This window comes from Xenopus laevis, chromosome 5L (genome assembly GCF_017654675.1).
Source record: "Xenopus laevis strain J_2021 chromosome 5L, Xenopus_laevis_v10.1, whole genome shotgun sequence".
Lineage (NCBI taxonomy): Eukaryota > Metazoa > Chordata > Amphibia > Anura > Pipidae > Xenopus > Xenopus laevis.
The window spans coordinates 132314662-132335397 of NC_054379.1; the positions used below are offsets into that span (position 1 = coordinate 132314662).

Consider the following 20736-nt stretch of genomic DNA (forward strand, 5'->3'; position numbering starts at 1 on the left):
GTCCATATTACTAGGGATGTGCCTGTGTGTAAAGTGTAAGGGTGTCTAAGATTTTCACATCCCTACACATGTATTTACTTATCCCTACCTGCTGGTTCTCTTTATATATATATATATATATATATATATATATATATAGATAGATAGATAGATAGATAGATAGATAGATATATAGATATATAGATATATAGATAGATAGATATATAGATATAAATATATATAGATAGATAGATATATAGATATAGATATAGATATATATATAGATATATATATAGATATAGATATAGATATATATAGATATAGATAGATATATATATATAGATATAGATATATAGATATAGATATATATATATAGATATAGATATATATATATAGATATATATATATATAGATATATATATAGATATAGATATATATATAGATATAGATATATATATATAGATATATATAGATATATATATATATATATAGATATATATATATATATATATATAGAGGAGGCACACTTGATTCTGACTTCTTGCACACACTCCCAATTAATTTCCCCAGTGCAATGTAAGGTGTGCCATGTGTGCCTTGCAAAACAGTTGAGAATAAAGTTTCAGTAAGTGTTTTATTTTCTTTTGGCAGAGGAAGCTGAATGGCTTGTTCTCATTTGTATTAATAAATATGACTTTTATAGAACAAGGATTTCCTGTGCATAACCAGGTGCTCCATGTACAATTACAATATAACATTAGAGCAACAGTCATTGAAATTACAAAGTCCAGCACTCAAACGGTGAATACTTTTTCATTAATATCTGAGAGTGCTGGACTGTGTGTGTGTGAGAGTGCTGGACTGTGTGTGTGTGTGTGAGAGAGAGAGTGCTGGACTGTGTGTGTGTGTGTGTGTGTGTGTGTGTGTGTGTGAGAGAGTGCTGGACTGTGTGTGTGAGAGAGTACTGGAATATGTGTGTGAGAGTGGTGGAATGTGTGTGTGTGAGAGAGTGCTGGAATGTGTGTGAGAGTGCTGGACTGTGTGTGTGTGTGAGAGAGAGAGTGCTGGAATGTGTGTGTGAGAGTGGTGGAATGTGTGTGTGTGAGAGAGTGCTGGAATGTGTGTGAGAGTGCTGGAATGTGTGTGTGTGTGTGAGAGAGAGAGTGCTGGAATGTGTGTGTGAGAGAGTACAGGAATGTGTGTGTGAGAGAGTGCAGGAATGTGTGTGTGTGAGAGAGTGCTGGACTGTGTGTGTGAGAGAGTGCTGGAATGTGTGTGTGAGAGAGTGCAGGAATGTGTGTGTGAGAGAGTGCTGGACTGTGTGTGTGAGAGAGTGCTGGAATGTGTGTGTGAGAGAGTGCTGGACTGTGTGTGTGAGAGAGTGCTGGACTGTGTGTGTGAGAGAGTGCAGAATGTGTGTGTGAAGAGTGCTGGACTGTGTGTGTGAGAGAGTGCTGGACTTGTGTGTGAGAGAGTGCTGGAATGTGTGTGTGAGAGAGTGCAGGAATGTGTGTGTGAGAGAGTGCAGGAATGTGTGTGTGAGAGAGTGCTGGACTGTTGTGTGTGAGAGAGTGCTGGAATGTGTGTGTGTGAGAGTGCAGGAATGTGTGTGTGAGAGAGTGCAGGAATGTGTGTGTGAGAGAGTGCTGGACTGTGTGTGTGAGAGAGTGTTGAATGTGTGTGTGAGAGAGTGCAGGAATGTGTGTGTGAGAGAGTGCTGGACTGTGTGTGTGAAGAGTGCTGGACTGTGTGTGTGAGAGAGTGCAGGAATGTGGTGTGAGAGAGTGCAGGAATGTGTGTGAGAGAGTGCTGGACTGTGTCTGTGAGAGAGTGCTGAATATGTGTGTGAGAGTGGTGGAATGGTGTGTGTGAGAGAGTGCTGGAATGTGTGTGAGAGTCTGGAATGTGGTGTGTGTGTGTGAGAAGAGAGTGCTGGAATGTGTGTGTGAGAGAGTGCAGAATGTGTGTGTGAGAGAGTGCAGGAATGTGTGTGTGAGAGAGTGCAGGATGTGTGTGTAAGAGCTGACTGGTGTGTGAGAGAGTGCTGGACTGTGTGTGTGAAGAGTGCTGGAATGTGTGTGTGAGAGAGTGCAGGAATGTGTGTTGAGGAGTGCAGGAATGTGTGTGTGAGAGAGTGCTGGACTGTGTGTGTGAGAGAGTGCTGGAATGTGTGTTGCGTGCGTGCGTGTGTGTGTGTGGCCATCCCCATAGACTCCATTACTGTGTGTGTCAGAGAGTACTGGAATAGTGGTGAGAGTGGTGAATGTGTGTGTGTGAGAGAGTGCTGGATGTGTGTGAGAGCAAGTGTGTTGTGTGAGAGGAGAGGCTGGAATGTGTGTGTGAGAGTGTGGAATGTGTGTGTGTGTGTGAGAAGTGCTGGAATGTGTGTGTGAGAGAGTGCTGGATGTGTGTGAGAGAGTGCTGGAATGTGTTAGAGTCTGAATGTGTGTGTGTGTGTGAGAGAGAAGTGCTGGAATGTGTGTGTGAGAGAGTGCAGGATGGTGTTGGAGAGGTGCTGGACTGTGTGTGTGAGAGAGTCTGGAATGTGTGTGTGAGAGAGTGCAGGAATGTGTGTGTGAGAGAGTGCAGGAATGTGTGTGTGAGAGAGTGCTGGACTGGTGTGTGAGAGAGTGCTGGATGTGTGTGTGAGAGAGAGTGCTGGCTGTGTGTGTGAGAGAGTGCTGGAATGTGTGTGGAGAGAGTGCTGGACTGTGTGTGTGAGAGAGTGCTGGACTGTGTGTGTGAGAGAGTGCAGGAATGTGTGTGTGAGAGAGTGCTGGACTGTGTGTGTGAGAGAGTGCTGGACTGTGTGGTGTGAGAGGTGCTGGAATGTGTGTGTAGAGAGTGCAGGAATGTGTGTGTAGAGAGTGCAGGAATGTGTGTGTGAGAGAGTGCTGGACTGTGTGTGTGAGAGAGTGCTGGAATGTGTGTTGTGAGAGTGCAGGAATGTGTGTGTGAGAGAGTGCAGGAATGTGTGTGTGAGAGAGTGCTGGACTGTGTGTGTGAGAGAGTGTTGGAATGTGTGTGTGAGAGAGTGCTGGACTGTGTGTGTGAGAGAGTGCAGGAATGTGTGTGTGAGAGAGTGCTGGACTGTGTGTGTGAGAGAGTGCTGGAATGTGTGTGTGTGAGAGTGCAGGAATGTGTGTGTGAGAGAGTGCAGGAATGTGGGGGTGTGAGAGAGTGCTGGACTGTGTGTGTGAGAGAGTGCTGGATGTGGTGTGAGAGAGTGCAGGAATGTGTGTGTGAGAGAGTGCTGGACTGTGTGTGTGAGAGAGTGCTGGACTGTGTGTGTGTGAGAGTGCAGGAATGTGTGTGTGAGAGAGTGCAGGAATGTGTGTGTGAGAGAGTGCTGGACTGTGTGTGTGAGAGAGTGCTGGAATGTGTGTGAGAGTGCTGGAATGTGTGTGTGTGTGTGAGAGAGAGAGTGCTGGAATGTGTGTGTGAGAGAGTGCAGGAATGTGTGTGTGAGAGAGTGCTGGACTGTGTGTGTGAGAGAGTGCTGGAATGTGTGTGTGAGAGAGTGCTGGAATGTGTGTGTGAGAGAGTGCAGGAATGTGTGTGTGAGAGAGTGCTGGACTGTGTGTGTGAGAGAGTGCTGGACTGTGTGTGTGAGAGAGTGCAGGAATGTGTGTGTGAGAGAGTGCTGGACTGTGTGTGTGAGAGAGTGCTGGACTGTGTGTGTGAGAGAGTGCTGGAATGTGTGTGTGAGAGAGTGCAGGAATGTGTGTGTGAGAGAGTGCAGGAATGTGTGTGTGAGAGAGTGCTGGACTGTGTGTGTGAGAGAGTGCTGGAATGTGTGTGTGTGAGAGTGCAGGAATGTGTGTGTGAGAGAGTGCAGGAATGTGTGTGTGAGAGAGTGCTGGACTGTGTGTGTGAGAGATGTGTTGGAATGTGTGTGTGAGAGAGTGCAGGAATGTGTGTGTGAGAGAGTGCTGGACTGTGTGTGTGAGAGAGTGCTGGACTGTGTGTGTGAGAGAGTGCAGGAATGTGTGTGTGAGAGAGTGCAGGAATGTGTGTGTGAGAGAGTGCTGACTGTGTCTGTGAGAGAGTGCTGGAATATGTGTGTGAGAGTGGTGGAATGTGTGTGTGTGAGAGAGTGCTGGAATGTGTGTGAGAGTGCTGAATGTGGTGTGTGTGTGTGTGAGAGAGAGAGTGCTGGAATGTGTGTGTGTGAGAGAGTGCAGGAATGTGTGTGTGAGAGAGTGCAGGAATGTGTGTGTGAGAGAGTGCTGGACTGTGTGTGTGAGAGAGTGCTGGACTGTGTGTGTGAGAGAGTGCTGGACTGTGTGTGTGAGAGAGTGCTGGAATGTGTGTGTGAGAGAGTGCAGGAATGTGTGTGTGAGAGAGTGCAGGAATGTGTGTGTGAGAGAGTGCTGGACTGTGTGTGTGAGAGAGTGCTGGAATGTGTGTGTGCGTGCGTGCGTGTGTGTGTGTGGCCATCTCCCATAGACTCCATTCACTGTGTGTGTCAGAGAGTACTGGAATATGTGTGTGAGAGTGGTGGAATGTGTGTGTGTGAGAAGTGCTGGAATGTGTGTGAGAGTGCTGGAATGTGTGTGTGTGTGAGAGAGAGAGTGCTGGAATGTGTGTGTGAGAGTGGTGGAATGTGTGTGTGTGTGGAGAGAGTGCTGGAATGTGTGTGTGAGAGAGTGCTGGACTGTGTGTGTGAGAGAGTGCTGGAATGTGTGTGAGAGTGCTGGAATGTGTGTGTGTGTGTGAGAGAGAGAGTGCTGGAATGTGTGTGTGAGAGAGTGCAGGAATGTGTGTGTGAGAGAGTGCTGGACTGTGTGTGTGAGAGAGTGCTGGAATGTGTGTGTGAGAGAGTGCAGGAATGTGTGTGTGAGAGAGTGCAGGAATGTGTGTGTGAGAGAGTGCTGGACTGTGTGTGTGAGAGAGTGCTGGAATGTGTGTGTGAGAGAGAGTGCTGGACTGTGTGTGTGAGAGAGTGCTGGAATGTGTGTGTGAGAGAGTGCTGGACTGTGTGTGTGAGAGAGTGCTGGACTGTGTGTGTGAGAGAGTGCAGGAATGTGTGTGTGAGAGAGTGCTGGACTGTGTGTGTGAGAGAGTGCTGGACTGTGTGTGTGAGAGAGTGCAGGAATGTGTGTGTGAGAGAGTGCAGGAATGTGTGTGTGAGAGAGTGCTGGACTGTGTGTGTGAGAGAGTGCTGGAATGTGTGTGTGTGAGAGTGCAGGAATGTGTGTGTGAGAGAGTGCAGGAATGTGTGTGTGAGAGAGTGCTGGACTGTGTGTGTGAGAGAGTGTTGGAATGTGTGTGTGAGAGAGTGCTGGACTGTGTGTGTGAGAGAGTGCAGGAATGTGTGTGTGAGAGAGTGCTGGACTGTGTGTGTGAGAGAGTGCTGGAATGTGTGTGTGTGAGAGTGCAGGAATGTGTGTGTGAGAGAGTGCAGGAATGTGTGTGTGAGAGAGTGCTGGACTGTGTGTGTGAGAGAGTGCTGGACTGTGTGTGTGAGAGAGTGCTGGACTGTGTGTGCAGTGTCGGACTGGCCCGGCGGGACACCGGGAAAATACCCGGTGGGCCCCGACCTTCAAGGGGCCCCGCCGGGCCAGACCCCCAATCGTAATAGTTAAAAAAAAAAAAACGTAGCCGGCGCGATGCGCTGTCTGCGCATTCTCGTCGGCACGGGTGCAGTCTGCGCATGCGCGCCGGCATGGGACAACGGCAAAGGGGAGCGCGGCGCTGGTGCCGCAGCAAGGGGAGGCAGGGGCCCTGCAGCAAGGGGAGGCGGGGGCTGGGGGACTGGGGGGCCCTGGACAGCAGTCCCGGTTGGCCCCAGGCCCCCCAGTCCGACCCTGTGTGTGTGTGAGAGAGTGCAGGAATGTGTGTGTGAGAGAGTGCAGGAATGTGTGTGTGAGAGAGTGCTGGACTGTGTGTGTGAGAGAGTGCTGGACTGTGTGTGTGAGAGAGTGCTGGAATGTGTGTGTGAGAGAGTGCAGGAATGTGTGTGTGAGAGAGTGCAGGAATGTGTGTGTGAGAGAGTGCTGGACTGTGTGTGTGAGAGAGTGCTGGAATGTGTGTGTGAGAGTGCAGGAATGTGTGTGTGAGAGAGTGCAGGAATGTGTGTGTGAGAGAGTGCTGGACTGTGTGTGTGTGAGAGAGTGCTGGAATGTGTGTGTGAGAGAGTGCTGGAATGTGTGTGTGCGTGCGTGCGTGTGTGTGTGTGTGGCCATCTCCCATAGACTCCATTCACATTTTTAAAAATGATTTCCTGTTTCTCTGTAATAATAAAATAGTAGCTTGTACTTGATCCCAACTAATATATAATTAATCCTTATTGGAGTAGGGTTGCCAAATGGCCGGTAAAATGATGGTTGAGCCCAATGTTATTAATAGGGAAAAACGTTAAATATATATTAAGGCCGGTATTTTTTTCCAGAAAAGGTGGCAACCCTAAATTGGAGGCAAAACTATCCTATTGGCTTTATTTCTTGTTTAAATTTGTTTTTTAGTAGACTGAAGGTATGGAAAACCAGAAAGACCCATTATCTGCAGAACCACAGGTCGAGCATTCTGGATAACAGGTCCTGTTCGTGTAAAGGCATCATTTTCACTTTCTAATTTTTTGTATTACACCACGGTTCCAAAGCTTGTGGTGTAAAGAAAACTAAATGAGAACTAAACCCGAAAATCGAATAAGCTAGAAATGTTTTTATTATATCCTATAACTTATTGCACCAGAATAAAGGTTCAGCATCTGTGTAGTAGTAATTATTCCAGTCTTCAAAGTTTACACAGGATCTCACCATCTTGGACTTTGTTAGGAGTGTCGGTGACACTGCACATGCTCAGTGTGCTCTGAGTTGCTGCAGAGACATGAAGCTTAAATTTATTGCAAATCATCAGGCAGAAAATGAGGTTTACCTGTAATAGAAGCTGATGCTATTAAGTTTGGATTAACTGTGGCAGGTCAGAATATCCTATCAAAGGGGCCTTGCAATATGAAGGTATGGGTGGCCAATTTTGGATAAGATTTGTAAGAATAATCAACTATTCCCTGATGCAAGAAAAAATCAAAATTAAAAGTGTAGTCAATATTTAGGATAGAAATAAGATCAGTTCTGGTTCCGTTTCCTGGTTCCAGGAGGCGATTGATAGGAGACAGTTAAGACCTGAGTCTTATATTAATGGTTAGTGAAGAGGTGTCTTAATTTATATAGTGAATAAAGTATCCCCTCTTGTAAATTTTAAGGATATTATAGGTTACCGATGAGTTTCATGACCATATAAAAACAGGAGGCCGAAGGCTGAGTGTTTTTATACAAGTCATGGAACTCTGAGGTAACTTCTAATATCCTCATATTTTGTAGCTGGGTGTACTTTATTTATTATAATACACAAGTTTCAGTGAGTCATGTGACAGAAATGACATCAGAACTCACTGTTTATAACTGATGACATTAGAACTCACCATTTATAAGGCTAATTATTTGCCTTCTGATTCTTTCAATCTTTCAAATAGGGATCATTGACCCCATCTAAAAAAGATAAATGGTCCGTATGGCAATACAAAATTATTTTATTGCTACTTTTTATTACTCCTCTTTCTGTTCAAGTCCTCACTTTTCATATCCCAGTCTCTTATTCAGATCAATGCAGGGTTGCTAGAGTAATTTGGGCTATCACTCTCTACATCATAAAAGTTCATTTAAAGGCGAAAAAACCCCTATAAAGTTGCTATAAATGACATCTGGGAAATATGGAAATTACCAAGGGGCGTATTTATGCCAGTCTGGTGCTTATGCTGTTTTTACCATTTGCGCCAGAATCAATGCAATCTGCACTCTGAAAATGGTACAGGTATAGGATCCCTTATCCGGAAACCCGATATCCAGAAAGCTCCGTATTACGGAATGGTTGTCTCCAATAGACTCCATTTTATCCAAATAATCCAAATTTTTAAAAATGATTTCCTTTTTCTTCGTAATAATAAAACAGTAGCTTGTACTTGATCCAAACTAAGATATTATTATTGGATATTATTATTGGAAGCAAAGCCAGACTATTGGGTTTATTTAATGTTTAAATTAATTTCTAGTAGACTTAAGTCATGAAGACCCAAATTACGGAAAGATCCGTTATCCGGGAAACCCCAGGTCCCGAGCATTCTGGATAACAGGTCCCATACCCGTAGTACCAAATTCAAGGAAATGCGATTAAGCGATTACGTTGGTTTTGATGAGTTGCTTACAATTTTGTTGGACGCAACTTTGCATGCCGCACCTGGTAAATAAATTGCCAGTAAATGCTGCTCTACAAATCCTTTTTAGGAACGGGGCTCCTAATCATTAACAAGAGATAATCACTAAAATAGTCTAGTGAAAGTATCCATTAGTGTGCAGTGAGTATATAGCCATACTGTAATTATTCTTATGCTGTTCTGAGAATGATTGGATTATACATAATGGATTCCTATCTCTTTTCTATCTGCTTTCTTCATATTCACTGAACTGTTCAGCAAATGTAAACTTGGTTCTAATGATCCATGTCTGGAGCCGTTTTATAGAGTTTAAAAGTATACTTTCCTGGAGGCAGACATCGAGGGCTGCTATTGATTCTAACTGGAGCCGGCTGTTTGACCCAGCCCTAATCTTTTTATGCAGAAATTCTCTCCATTATTTTTAGGCTATTAAAGCTCTTATTGGCAGTATGTCATAAAAGTTGTAAATGGAATAAAAATGAAAATTAAAAAAAAGAAATAAAAATGAAAACTCACATTTCGCAATGTGATATTGTTCATTAGACACTTTATTTCTTTGCAAATTGTGGATGTCCCTAGTGCTTTCTTAAAGGGATACTGTCATGGGAAAAAAGTTTTTTTTTCAAGATGAATCAGTTAATAGTGCTGCTCCAGCAGAATTCTGCACTGAAATCCATTTCTCAAAAAAGCAAACAGATTTTTTTTATATTCAATTTTGAAATCTGACATGGGGCTAGACATATTGTCAGTTTCCCAGCTGCCCCAAGTCACGTGACTTGTGCTCTGATAAACTTCAATCACTCTTTACTGCTGTACTGCAAGTTGAATTGATATCACCCCCCCCTCCCTTTTTCCCCCCAGCAGCCAAACAAAAGAACAATGGGAAGGTAACCAGATAACAGCTCCCTAACACAAGATAACAGCTGCCTGGTAGATCTAAGAATAGCACTCAATAGTAAAAACCCATGTCTCACTGAGACACATTCAGTTACATTGAGAAGTAAAAACAGCAGCCTGCCAGAAAGCATTTCTCTCCTAAAGTGCAGGCACAAGTCACATGACCAGGGGCAGCTGGGAAATTGACAAAATGTCTAGCCCCATGTCAGATTTCAAAATTGAACATAAATAAATCTGTTTGCTCTTTTGAGAAATGGATTTCAGTGCAGAATTCTGCTGGAGTAGCACTATTAACTGATGTGTTTTGAAAAAAACATGTTTTCCGATGACAGGATCCCTTTAAGAACTTTCACTACGTGTGGAAAAGCAAAATTGTTTGCGTGGAGGAATTTTCCATTTGAAGATGTTTTTTGCCTTCCCGAATTTTCGGGTGTTTTACGCTGTTTTTTTTTACTCGAAAACTCTATAAATTCCAGGTATTCGAGGTTTTTCACTGATTGCATTCAGTCGAGTTTTTTTACATTCAGATTTTTTCATAAATAAGCAAACATTGAGTTTGTTTAAATTGTGAGTTTATTAGAGTTGGAAAAAAACTCATAAATTAAAGTTTCGATAAATAACAGTTATATCTCAACTGGCCCAGTTTATACCAGACAAACAAATACAAGTATTGGATGCATTATCTGGAAACCCATTATCCAGAAAGCTCCAAATTAGAGAAAGGCCATTTTATAAAAAAAATTTCAAATGGCCAATGAATAGTAATGGTTAAATTCAATAGGTGAAATCTGGAGATAAAGGGTAAGTTCTGCTAGAAAAGTTTAATGCAGCTCTAGCTAGAGTAGACAGAGGCCACTGGCTAACATAGAGGTGTTTAAAAGAATGGTAACATCAAAAAATTAAAGTGTTTCAAAGTAATAAAAATATAATGCAGTGTTGCTCTGCAATGGTAAAACTGCTGTGTTTGCTTCAGAAACACTACTATTGTTTATATAAATAAGCTTCTGTATAGCAATGGGGGCAGCTATTCAAAGGAGAAAAGGCCCAGGTGGCACAGCAGATAGAACATAATGGTGTTATCTGTTATCCACTATTTAACCAGTACCATAAAGATTTTTTTCAGTTTCCATCATTGCTACTCAGCAGCTTGTTTATATGAACTATAATAGTGTTTCTGAAGCAAAGAGATCCGTTTTACCAGTGCTGATATTTCCATTACTTTAAAACACTTTCATTTTTTGGTGTTACTGTTCCTTTAAGGGTTGATTTAAATAACAGAAAAGTGGATTACGTAGAAGGGAAAATAATGAAGAGTGATAACATGAGGAAGTATACAGAGAGTGCTAGGTGTGAATAGTCGGTTTCTCTAGCTATTCACTGTAACAGCATTCAGTGTGGGTGTGAGCTTGTTTGTTTAGTAGAAATAGGACATTAGTTAAATTAGTTTCTTAGTATCATGCAGACAGAACTCATCTTAACAATCATGCAGTCATACATGTATATAAACAACCTCATTTACAAAAAAGTTAGGACACTAAAATGTAACTAAAAAGAGAGAGGAATTATTTGCCAATTATTTAAAGCCTATGTTTAATTTCAAATAACCAAAGACAAAAATCAAATGTTGAAACTGAGAGCACATAACTGCATCTGAAGACATACTAGACAGAAGGAAGCATGCTCATCCTACATTCAGGGGCCTATTTATTAAAGGGCATGTAAAGGCAAAAAAATGAAATGTGTACCGTTTTTATAAGAAACCTGACTGTATGCAGTGAAATTCTCGCTTCATTTACTGCTGTGGATAGGAATTGTCAGACGGTCCCTAACTGCTCTGCAGGGAAACAATCATACTAATGAACAGCAGGGGGAGCCCCCCACCTTACTTCCTAGCCATGCAGAACTCAAGCAGCTTTGTTTGTTTCCCTGTAGAGCAGTCTGTGACTGTGTAGAGATTTGTATTGGATTTTATTTTTGCCTTTACTGTTTCCAACTCCAGCTGCAGGGACAAAGATCATGGAGCCAGATTTAAACAGACAAATTGAAGGATTGTTGGTGGATAAGCGGAAATTGCACCATGAAAGGTTAAGCAATAAAGCATTCACACAACATTTACACATGGGGTGGAGATTGTTCTGAAGTTGGTGTCTTACACAGGATCAATACACACCAACAAAAATGCCATTCTGTTCTGCAGAGACATGGCACCCCATCTGGCTTCAAGAAGAGTGGAAACGTTTTTATTTTCCAGGAGGTCAACGAGCCGAAACATGATTCAGAACTTAAAGGCAATGTTAGTTTTTATTTTATTATTTGCTTGGCCTTCCAGACTGCCATTAAAACCCTTACTTAGTTGGTATGGACAGCTACCCTAGCACAGATATGGGTTTAAATGTCAAATTAAAGAGCTGTTATGTAAAGTTAAATGACCCCAAGAACACAAAAAAATGACAAGCCATTGCACGCCATCCTAAATATCGATTTTCAGGTGAACACCCTCTTGGATGAGACTAAGCATATTAATCCTTCTTCTATGTGTCGTGTTATTTTCCAGGCTGCAGTGAGGATTACCATGGTTTCCTGTTATAGTTTAAAGTTTACACATGTGTCTAGAAAGATAAGGTCCAAACATCTCTTTTTCTTTTACAGTTAACAGAATAAAGGCAAACTGGTCCTATTATCAAATCATTAGGCCTAGAAAATTAATAAGCATTGTATTAAAATGAATGCAGTGCAAGATACTGTGGGTTTTATGGTCAGGGCACACAGGCAGATTCGGGGAGATTAGTTGCCCTGCAACAAATTTTCAATTTTGTTTTCCGAAGTCGCCCGAAGTTTCCTCGTGAGACAACTTTGCGCAAGTTCAGAAAATGGATCGCTCAAATTGCCATCCCGCCGGCGAGTTGAATTTTAGCCTTCAGGAAGGCAGGGGAGGCAGTTTGGGGAGAATAGTCGTCCCAAAGAGGAGGAGATTTGTCGCAAGGCAACTAATCTCCCTGAATCTGCCTGTGTGCCCTTTGGAAAGCTCTTTTTCTGATTAAATCCCTGCTCACATGCTGATGCTCAATGGTGCAGATGTATAGGAAGTATGGTTGCCTCTACCAATATGGCTGCTCACAGGTTGACATCAGTGGTTAAGCCAGAAGGGATTTGGAATCAGATAGTGCACAGGGGGAATTTAGGAATCCCTGATATTGGCATTTGGGTGAAGATTTAAAATAACTCGCTGGAAGAAAAAATCGAATTAAATACAAAAGAGAAAGAGTAATAGAGAACAGAAAAAGCTTGGGGGAAAACAAAATAAGAGACAGGGAAATAAATACCAGAGTCACAGATAACAGGTATAGGATCCAGAAAGCTCTGAATTACAGAAAGGATGTCTCCCATAGACTCCATTTTATCCAAAAAATCCAAATTTTTAAAAATGATTTCCTTTTTCTCTGTAATAATAAAACAATACCTTGTACTTGATCCAAACAATCCCTGTTGAAAACAAAACCAGCCTATTGGGGTTTTTCAATGTTTATATGATTTTCTACTAGATTGAAGGTATAAAGAGACAAATTACGGAAGGATACATTATCCGGAAAAAACCCCAGGCGCCTAGCATTCTGGATAACGGGTCCCATACCTGTATTAGTGAGCAAGAAAAGTTTCAGGCAACAATAACAGTATACATGTTTATGGATGAATATAATGAAATAATTCCTGAGGAAAGAAAAGTACATTTGAAAGTTAACAAATATTATTTGTGATCTGAATAATGACCATAGGAAAGTGCAATTTCATCATGTGTTTTACACCCAATGCTGCATTTCTTCTCGTAATTTCAGCGTAATAGCGATGGTGAGGCATCGAATGTCTGATACACAAAATATTTGCAATTCCACTTGCACTTTGTAGTGAAGATCTTCAGTGTTTGGATTTCATCCCTTCCTCTGCTTGATTTTAAAATGACATCTGCATGGCAATTGATACAGGCCATTGGGGAACTCTGGAGCTACCGTCACATTCGGAAGTGGTGGTAGAGGGCTCTCCTGAATTAATTGGTGCACCACTAGGGGTGGGAGATGGAACAAGCAGAAGTGCAAGGAGTGCCTTTTGTCGCCGGTACCTTCAATGAATGGGATTTTTTGTGCAACTGACTGTGGCAAACTTGCACGGCCGCAACTGCACTTAGTTGTCATAAATGACCCCAAGTAACCATTAGCGTTTCTTGAGCCACAGTTAGGATTACTTTTTATAGCAATAAATCTAAGAAGAGACGTCTTTCCATCAACAGCAGCAGTACAATACAGTATTCGTCGAAGAAAGACTGATGTGCCAGCTCACAAGTGCCATATTCAGGGAAAACTGCCAACTGCTCAAAGGAAAACTGTGTAAAGCTGCTACATGATTTGTCTCCACTGTAGGATAAATGATTCATTCAATGTTATTCTGTTTAGGCAAATCGAGTAAAAGCACCTGTTGATAAAAAAAAAAAAATAATATCATTCTCTATTCAATTTCAAAGGTTTCACCAACATTCTACCCAGACCGCCGACTGAATTTTTTAGTTTTGCAAAATCACAATTCAATTGAGCTTCACTGTTTCTCCAGTTACCCCTGGAGCTTACATCAGTTCCTTGGAACGGAGCTCTTTAAATCTAAAGATATCGGAGTTCACAAATTATCCCTTGATGTGTGGCACAGAGTGAATTTAAGAAGTAGTGATGCAGGGTTGGGCTTGGTGGAACACAAGGAAAGCTTTGCAGGCTTGGGTATAGCTTTGTGTCTTAAACTGAGTGTATTCTTTTCCTATGCTTTCCTAATGACAAACTGATCTATATCTGCCATTAAAATTGTTTATTTTGCTCACTGAACTTTGTAGTTGACCGAGGCATTTTCCTGAGCAGAACTTTGGCCCTTGTGCCATGGCTACATTCCCAGTATCCATGGGCAACAGGACTTCTGAGTGCTTTTATAGAAACATCCCATATCCTGCTTTAAACTGCACGTTGTAGCTGGTCCACAAGTAATGAATGAAAATCTCATCAACAGGAGTGTTCAGGGATTGCACTGAAAACATGAAGAAAAAGTAGAAGACACAGAAGAATGCTTCTCCGAAACCGATTTCTCTTACTGCTGGCCTTAGCTGGACTGCTGGCCTTTCTAAGCCTCAGCCTTCAATTCTGTAAGTAATTCTTATCGTTAATATTTTTAAAATTTGCTCATTTAAAAAACAAAGACAATTGAATGTTTTCTCTTCACATTTCTAATTAATATTTAAAGGAATACTGTCATGGGAAAAAAAACATTTTCAAAATGAATCAGTTAACAGTGCTGCTCCAGCAGAATTCTGCACTGAAATCCATTTCTCAAACGAGCAAACAGATTTTTTTATATTCAATTTTGAAATCTGACATGGGGCTACAGGGGTCCCCAACCTTTTTTTACCTGTGAGCCACATTCTAAAATAAAAAGAGTTGGGGAGCAACACAGTTATGCAAAAAGTTCCTGGGGTGCCAAATAAGGGCTGTGATTGGCTATTTGGTATCTCATATGTGGACTGGCAGACTACAGGAGGCTCTATTTAGCAGTACACCTGGTTCTTATGAAACCAAAAGTTGACTCCAAGCCTGGAATTCAAAAATAAGCACCTGCTTTGAGGCCACTGGGAGCAACATCCAAGGGGTTGGGGAGCAACATGTTGCTCGTGATCTACTGGTTGGGGATCACTGGGCTAGACATATTGTCAATTTCCCAGCTGCCCCAAGTCATGTGACTTGTGTTCTGATAAACTTCAATCACTCTTTATGCTGTACTGCAAGTGGGAGTGATATCACCCCCCTCCCTTTTTCCCCCCAGCAGCCAAACAAAAGAACAATGGGAAGGTAACCAGATAACAGCTCCCTAACACAAGATAACAGCTGCCTGATAGATCTAAGAACAACACTCAATAGTAAAAACCCATGTCCCACTGAGACTCCTTCAGTTACATTGAGAAGGAAAAACAGCAGCCTGCCAGAAAGCATTTCTTTCCTAAAGTGCAGGCACAAGTCACATGACCAGGGGCACCTGATAAAAATTTTCCAGCCTGCCCGAATGACAAGCCGGCCGACATCCAAGTCTTCTGCCAATATTAGTCAGCTTGTCTCCCAACATACTGTGATGCCAGGGGCCCACCAGTAAACCTTAGACCATGGGCCCACTATTATTCCTCCTCCCCTCACTCAAGTTTTCAAGCCCCCCCTTGCTTGGTCTGAAAGCTACCTGACAACCACAACCTTCTGGTGCTCGGTTCGCGTTGCATGGCGTTCTCCTGATCACTCAATATCTCCCTGCACCTTCCTTAGGATTGGTCCCTACAGATTGATCCACCCCAACTGTACAGAAGACATGTGCCTCTGCCTACCCCTAGCTCCAGCCCTGAATTGTGTCCTTTCCATGTCCATGCCCCCATACCCATTCCCTGCCCTCTTATTTACCAGTCTATGTTTATTGCTCCTTTCTCCAGCACTCATCTCTGTGCCCCTTCCCTGCCCAGTCCTAATATCTGTGTGCTCCTCTCCATCCTCTCTGCCTGAGTGCCCCAATGCTACTCCACCATTCTCTGGAAAGGGCATTTTTCCTTTTATATGTGTAGGGATATGAGTGTGTCAAGCTTGGTTTCAGGGCAAGCATATTATGTGATAAACATGGGAACTATAACTAAAAGTATAAAGAAAGTGACTGCAATTTCCCCTTAGCGCCTTCCTTGAGTATAATGTCAAGTTTTAGTGGATCAGTTCTTTATTCTCTATGCCCCATTACTGACATGATGTGATTAGTTACAGCCTGTGTCTCTGTGTGCATGAAATCGCCACTGCTCAGAGGCAGACTTAAAAATAACATTCAACTCTAGATGCTCCCCATAATAGCAAATTGCTATATATACAATTGATGCTTATTCTCTCTTACACAGACACACACCACAGAAACAAACAGATTCAGCCCCTTATACCCAAAACCAAAGTCATATTCCCCTTCTTTTAGCATCATGTGTCACATAGTTGTAGTTGCCCTCCTATTTGTGCATTTGATTTGCCCTCCTATTTTGTGCCTCTGTGTTATCCTTCCACTTAGACTGTAAGCTCTACGAGGCAGGGACTTCCTTCGCACTGTGTCTCCTATCACGCTGCACCAAAACTCTTTATATATTTATATATATATATTATAATACTGTCTCCCTGTGTACTTTTAAAAACAGTAAAATTGCACAGCACTGCTTAGTAGTACTTTATAAATAAAGTTATAAATACATACATATACAGTAGGTAGTTGGATTTCCCACAGAGAAGCATATCCCTTCCTTGCCCCTTAATCGTACAAGTTAAAAATTTTACTGAGTTTAGTTGGTGAACTAAAATTAGACAAGTGCCAAACAATACTGGCAACACAACATTTAAAAGAAAAGTAATTTTATGAACATTTATACGAATAGTTAGCCTACCAATATTTGAAATAGAGCTGTATAATGCTGTTGTTATTTCAATAATATTGGAGAAACACAGAAAGTGTGAATAAATATTTCCTCTCTTAATTCTTTACAGGCAATGGAAAAATGGCAGTTATGACATCTTGAGTAAATGTCTGTGTGACAGAGTGTGCAAATAGGAGAGTGGGAGAGTATGTGTGTGTATAAGTAACAGGTTTTCAGGTATCAGGGATCCTCAGCCAATTGCTTTCTAGAAATGGCTTAGAAATTATGAAAAGTACTGAATTTGCTGAAACCTAATGATCACTGGACAGATCATAATGTAATTTGGACCCGGATTGCTAAAATTGCAAACTGTAGAGCTGCTGAATAAAATGCTAAATAACTTAAACACCACCAATAATAAAAAATGAAAACCAATTGCAAATTGTCTCAGGATATCACTCTCTAAATCATACTAAACGTTAATTGAAAGGTGAACAACCCCTTTAAAGATTTAATAGTGAGGCTGTAAGAAATGGCTAGTAATAGTTGCAGTTAATATTAGCTCCTTGGAGAACAAGCCAGCCTTTCTTCCTATGCTCCATGCCTGTCTACTTCACTTTAAAGGAACTGAATTGGCTGTTATGCACACAGATCTGTGAAAGAGAGTTCTGTCTTAGTTCTGCCTTAAAAGAAATCAACTTCTTTAGGAGGTGCCCAGCCAAGGGATAAAAATATTCTGTGTGTTTGGACAGACCAATGCCATTTCCATAGTGAGCAGCATCTGGAAGGTTACTGCTCATTTCGTCGGAAAAAATGGTCCCAATTCTTCTCCTTTTAGGTAAAGTCTGTCTTTTATATATATAATTAGTGTCGTGTTGCTGTATGAGTGGATGTTTTATGATGAATTTGCTACTTTTCTGTATCTTCTTTATTGAGATTTGTCTCTATGAATTAACCTAAAGTTTATGTTGTTGAATTCATAGAACGAGCAACTCTTGTGCCTTTGACTCATGAGCTTGGATTTACTGTGTCCCATGACAGCCTATATGTTTACTGTATATATATATATATTTATATTTGAGACTTGGAAACAATCTTGGGAGAACATATACTTTTCTACAGGACACAAGTGTTTGCATAGATCAGAATGTTTCCATTCAAATGCGTGGCTGCAGTGCCTTTCACATATTTGCTCTTACAGATTATATTTACCCTTTACTGATTAAAAGCAAAAAAATCTAAACTTTTGTTATACCAGAACTTGTTGTTATACCAGAAAAGCCAAAGGGGAATATTTATTAAGCATGCATAATGGTAGGCAATGGGTTTTTCTCTGCTTTCCAAGAGCCACAAACAAAGGGAAAATAGCATAACGTAGAGGCAATTTGTAAAGAATAAACAATACAGGTATGGGACCTGTTATCCAGAATGCTCGGGACCTGGGGTTTTACGGTTAACGGATCTTTCCGTAATTTGGGTCTTCATGCCTTAAGTCTACTAGAAATTTATTTAAACATTAAATAAACCCAATAGCCTGGTTTTGCTTCCAATAAGGATTAATTGAATCTTAGTTGGGATCAAGTACAAGCTACTGTTTTATTATTATAGAGAAAAAGGAAATCATTTTTAAAAAATTTGGATTATTTGGATAAAATGGAGTCTATGGGAGAAAGCCATTCTGTAATCCGGAGCTTTCTGGATATCGGGTTTCCGGATAAGGGATCCTATACCTGTACTACTTAATGTTACTTTATGAATGACATAGGTGACTTGAATATGGACAATATGTTTATGAAGAATCAGCAGTATGGCATTCATACACAAAGGCAAACCTGCAGAGGTGACTTTGTTGAACCTGAAGGGCTTGTTTGTTTTAATATCGATTTTGTTATGCAAAATGCCTTTAGGGTCAGGCAAAACCTACAGAACCCTGATGGGAGGATTATGTATGCATATTTAAGAGCCATTGTCGATCTGGGAACTGTAAGGCACTGCAAATTAACATGATATTTATAGGAATATAAACCCTCGTGGGTGGAAAAGTTATTTTATCTACACCTTTTTGTTACTGTTTTAAACATTTCTTATTTGTTTGTTTTTTCCAGTTTCCAGATGGTTGCCCGTCAGCCTGCAGCTTAAGACTGAAATGCAAGTGTTTCCAGGTACATGACTTGCCCTGGCATTTACTGGTTTTACAGTATTCCTTTTATTTTATTTTATGAGGACGACAGAACAGCCATTTTTAAACACATTTCTCCTCTCTAAAAGCATGCGACCTGCATATACATAAGCTTATTACAGTAATTCAAATAAACATGTCTGACTATAGCTACAGTTTCCCAGCTTGCTTTTACCGCAAGGCGCACCCTTTTCATTTCATACAGTCACTTGGCACAGGCATTTGGGAGCTCTAGACCTTGCAGCGTATGTTTCAGCTTAATTACATGCTCCTTAAACATAGAGGAGAAATTCCAGACTAATGAAACTGTTGAAGTTTTTTTCTTCGTTTTTTTTATATGAAGGCTGTTAAATTCTCCACTTGGACTTTTATAATTCTTATAATTGTATTTTTTTAAGTTTTCCTGCTAAATATATAAGCTGCTTTATTAAATATCAAACTCCCGGCCGTTCAGTGATTTTCCTTATTTATTAAAGTACAGCAAAAACGTAAAGTGTATTAAAGTAATCAAAATATAGAGGGTTATTCATTAAAGGTTGAGTTTCAAGGGTAGTTTCAGTAAAAACTCTAATTTTTTAGGATCGAAAACGATTTTTTTTTAGATTTATAATGCCCATAAGCTGCAAAAAAAAAAAGGCAGAACCCAAAAAAACTCCAGCTAAAACCTGTCGATGTCATGTAGATGTCAATGGCAGAGGTCCCTTGAACCATTTGAAGATGTTTTTAGCCTTCATGATTTTTGGGGTTTTTTTGGTGTTGTGCGATGGAATGGATCTATTCGAGGTGTTCAAGGTTTTTTTCACCGAAAACGTAATCAATTCGAGTAATTGAGTTTTTCACACCGATTGCATTCAATCGAGTTTTTTACATTCAGGTTTTTTTCATAAATAAGCAAATATTTGAATATTTTTCTGAAGCAAACACACAGCTTTTACCAGTGCGAAAATTCGCCTGGCGTTAGAGTGCGAAGTTGTGCCTGAGTCTATCTAATTTGCGAAGTTACGCCAGTGAAATTACGCCGACCGCTAGTAGATCGGCACAGTGCCAAAATGACGTCATTTTCCCCAGCGTTAGCCACTTCGCCCTTTATTAAATCTCCCCCTATATTTTAAAGGGGACCCGTCACCCAAAAACAATATTCAAAATCCTATTTTATCACATTAGTCAATCAAAATGATCTTTAGTTACACTATATAAATTATTTGAATCTTGTTTCCTTCAATATGGGAATTCATAATTATAGCAAGCAGGCAGGAGCCAATTTGTGGGCACTCTTATTAAGGCATAGAGGAGGGGCAGACAATATTTGATTGACAGCTGAGATGTTTAAATGAGCTTACAACAGCTATGAATTCTTTAATCAAAAATAGAAATTGTATTTCATGTTGAATTTAAAAAGGACTTTTATTATACAGATTTTTGTGTCTGGGTGACAGGTCCACTTTAATTGCTTTTAACCGCTTTCACATTTTGTTTTTTACTGTTCCTTTAAAACTTTCCTGACAGTCATGAAAGTATTTATTAATTTGACACATCAAAGACGATACATTTTTAAAATTCGATCAGATTTAATGTGTTTAACTGTTTTGTGCCATCCTGATGAATGGGTTGTTAGTGCTTAGCCTTCTGCTGAACAGCAGTGAACACTATCACCCATCCACTTCATTGAGTGGACCAGCACTTCAAACAAAGGGTTTAATTATATTTCATATATCAGATTTTTTTTTTGTACTGAGCAGAACCATTCTTGAAGCAAGATAAAAATATCAGCCTTTGCTTTTCATTCTGCATTAGTCTGTGTGATGTTCCTCTCCGGAGCCTCCCAATACCTGTGCATAAAGATTGATTACTAATATAGGATGATAGTTCTTTGAGAGTCCTGTCTGCTCTGTCTCTATTGATGTCCTTGTCTGGAATGACAGAACACAATCCTTTTAGTACCAGGGACATGAGGAGAGGCAGCTATTTTAGCCCATTTACTGTTTACAGTGTAATTTCGGCAGGATGGCATCGCATAGCAATCCA

At 40.9% G+C, this 20736-nt stretch overlaps 1 protein-coding gene across 1 annotated transcript in view; it reads left to right on the plus strand.

Moving 5' to 3' along the window:
* pxylp1.L (2-phosphoxylose phosphatase 1 L homeolog) overlaps nucleotides 1–20736 on the plus strand; it is a 45671-nt gene that overhangs the window by 15033 nt on the left and 9902 nt on the right. The window contains exons 2-3 of the mRNA XM_018263834.2: nucleotides 14132–14264; nucleotides 18638–18694. Coding sequence (XP_018119323.1) covers nucleotides 14186–14264; nucleotides 18638–18694 — 136 coding nt within the window. The 5' untranslated portion in view covers nucleotides 14132–14185. The remainder of the gene's footprint in view (nucleotides 1–14131; nucleotides 14265–18637; nucleotides 18695–20736) is intronic.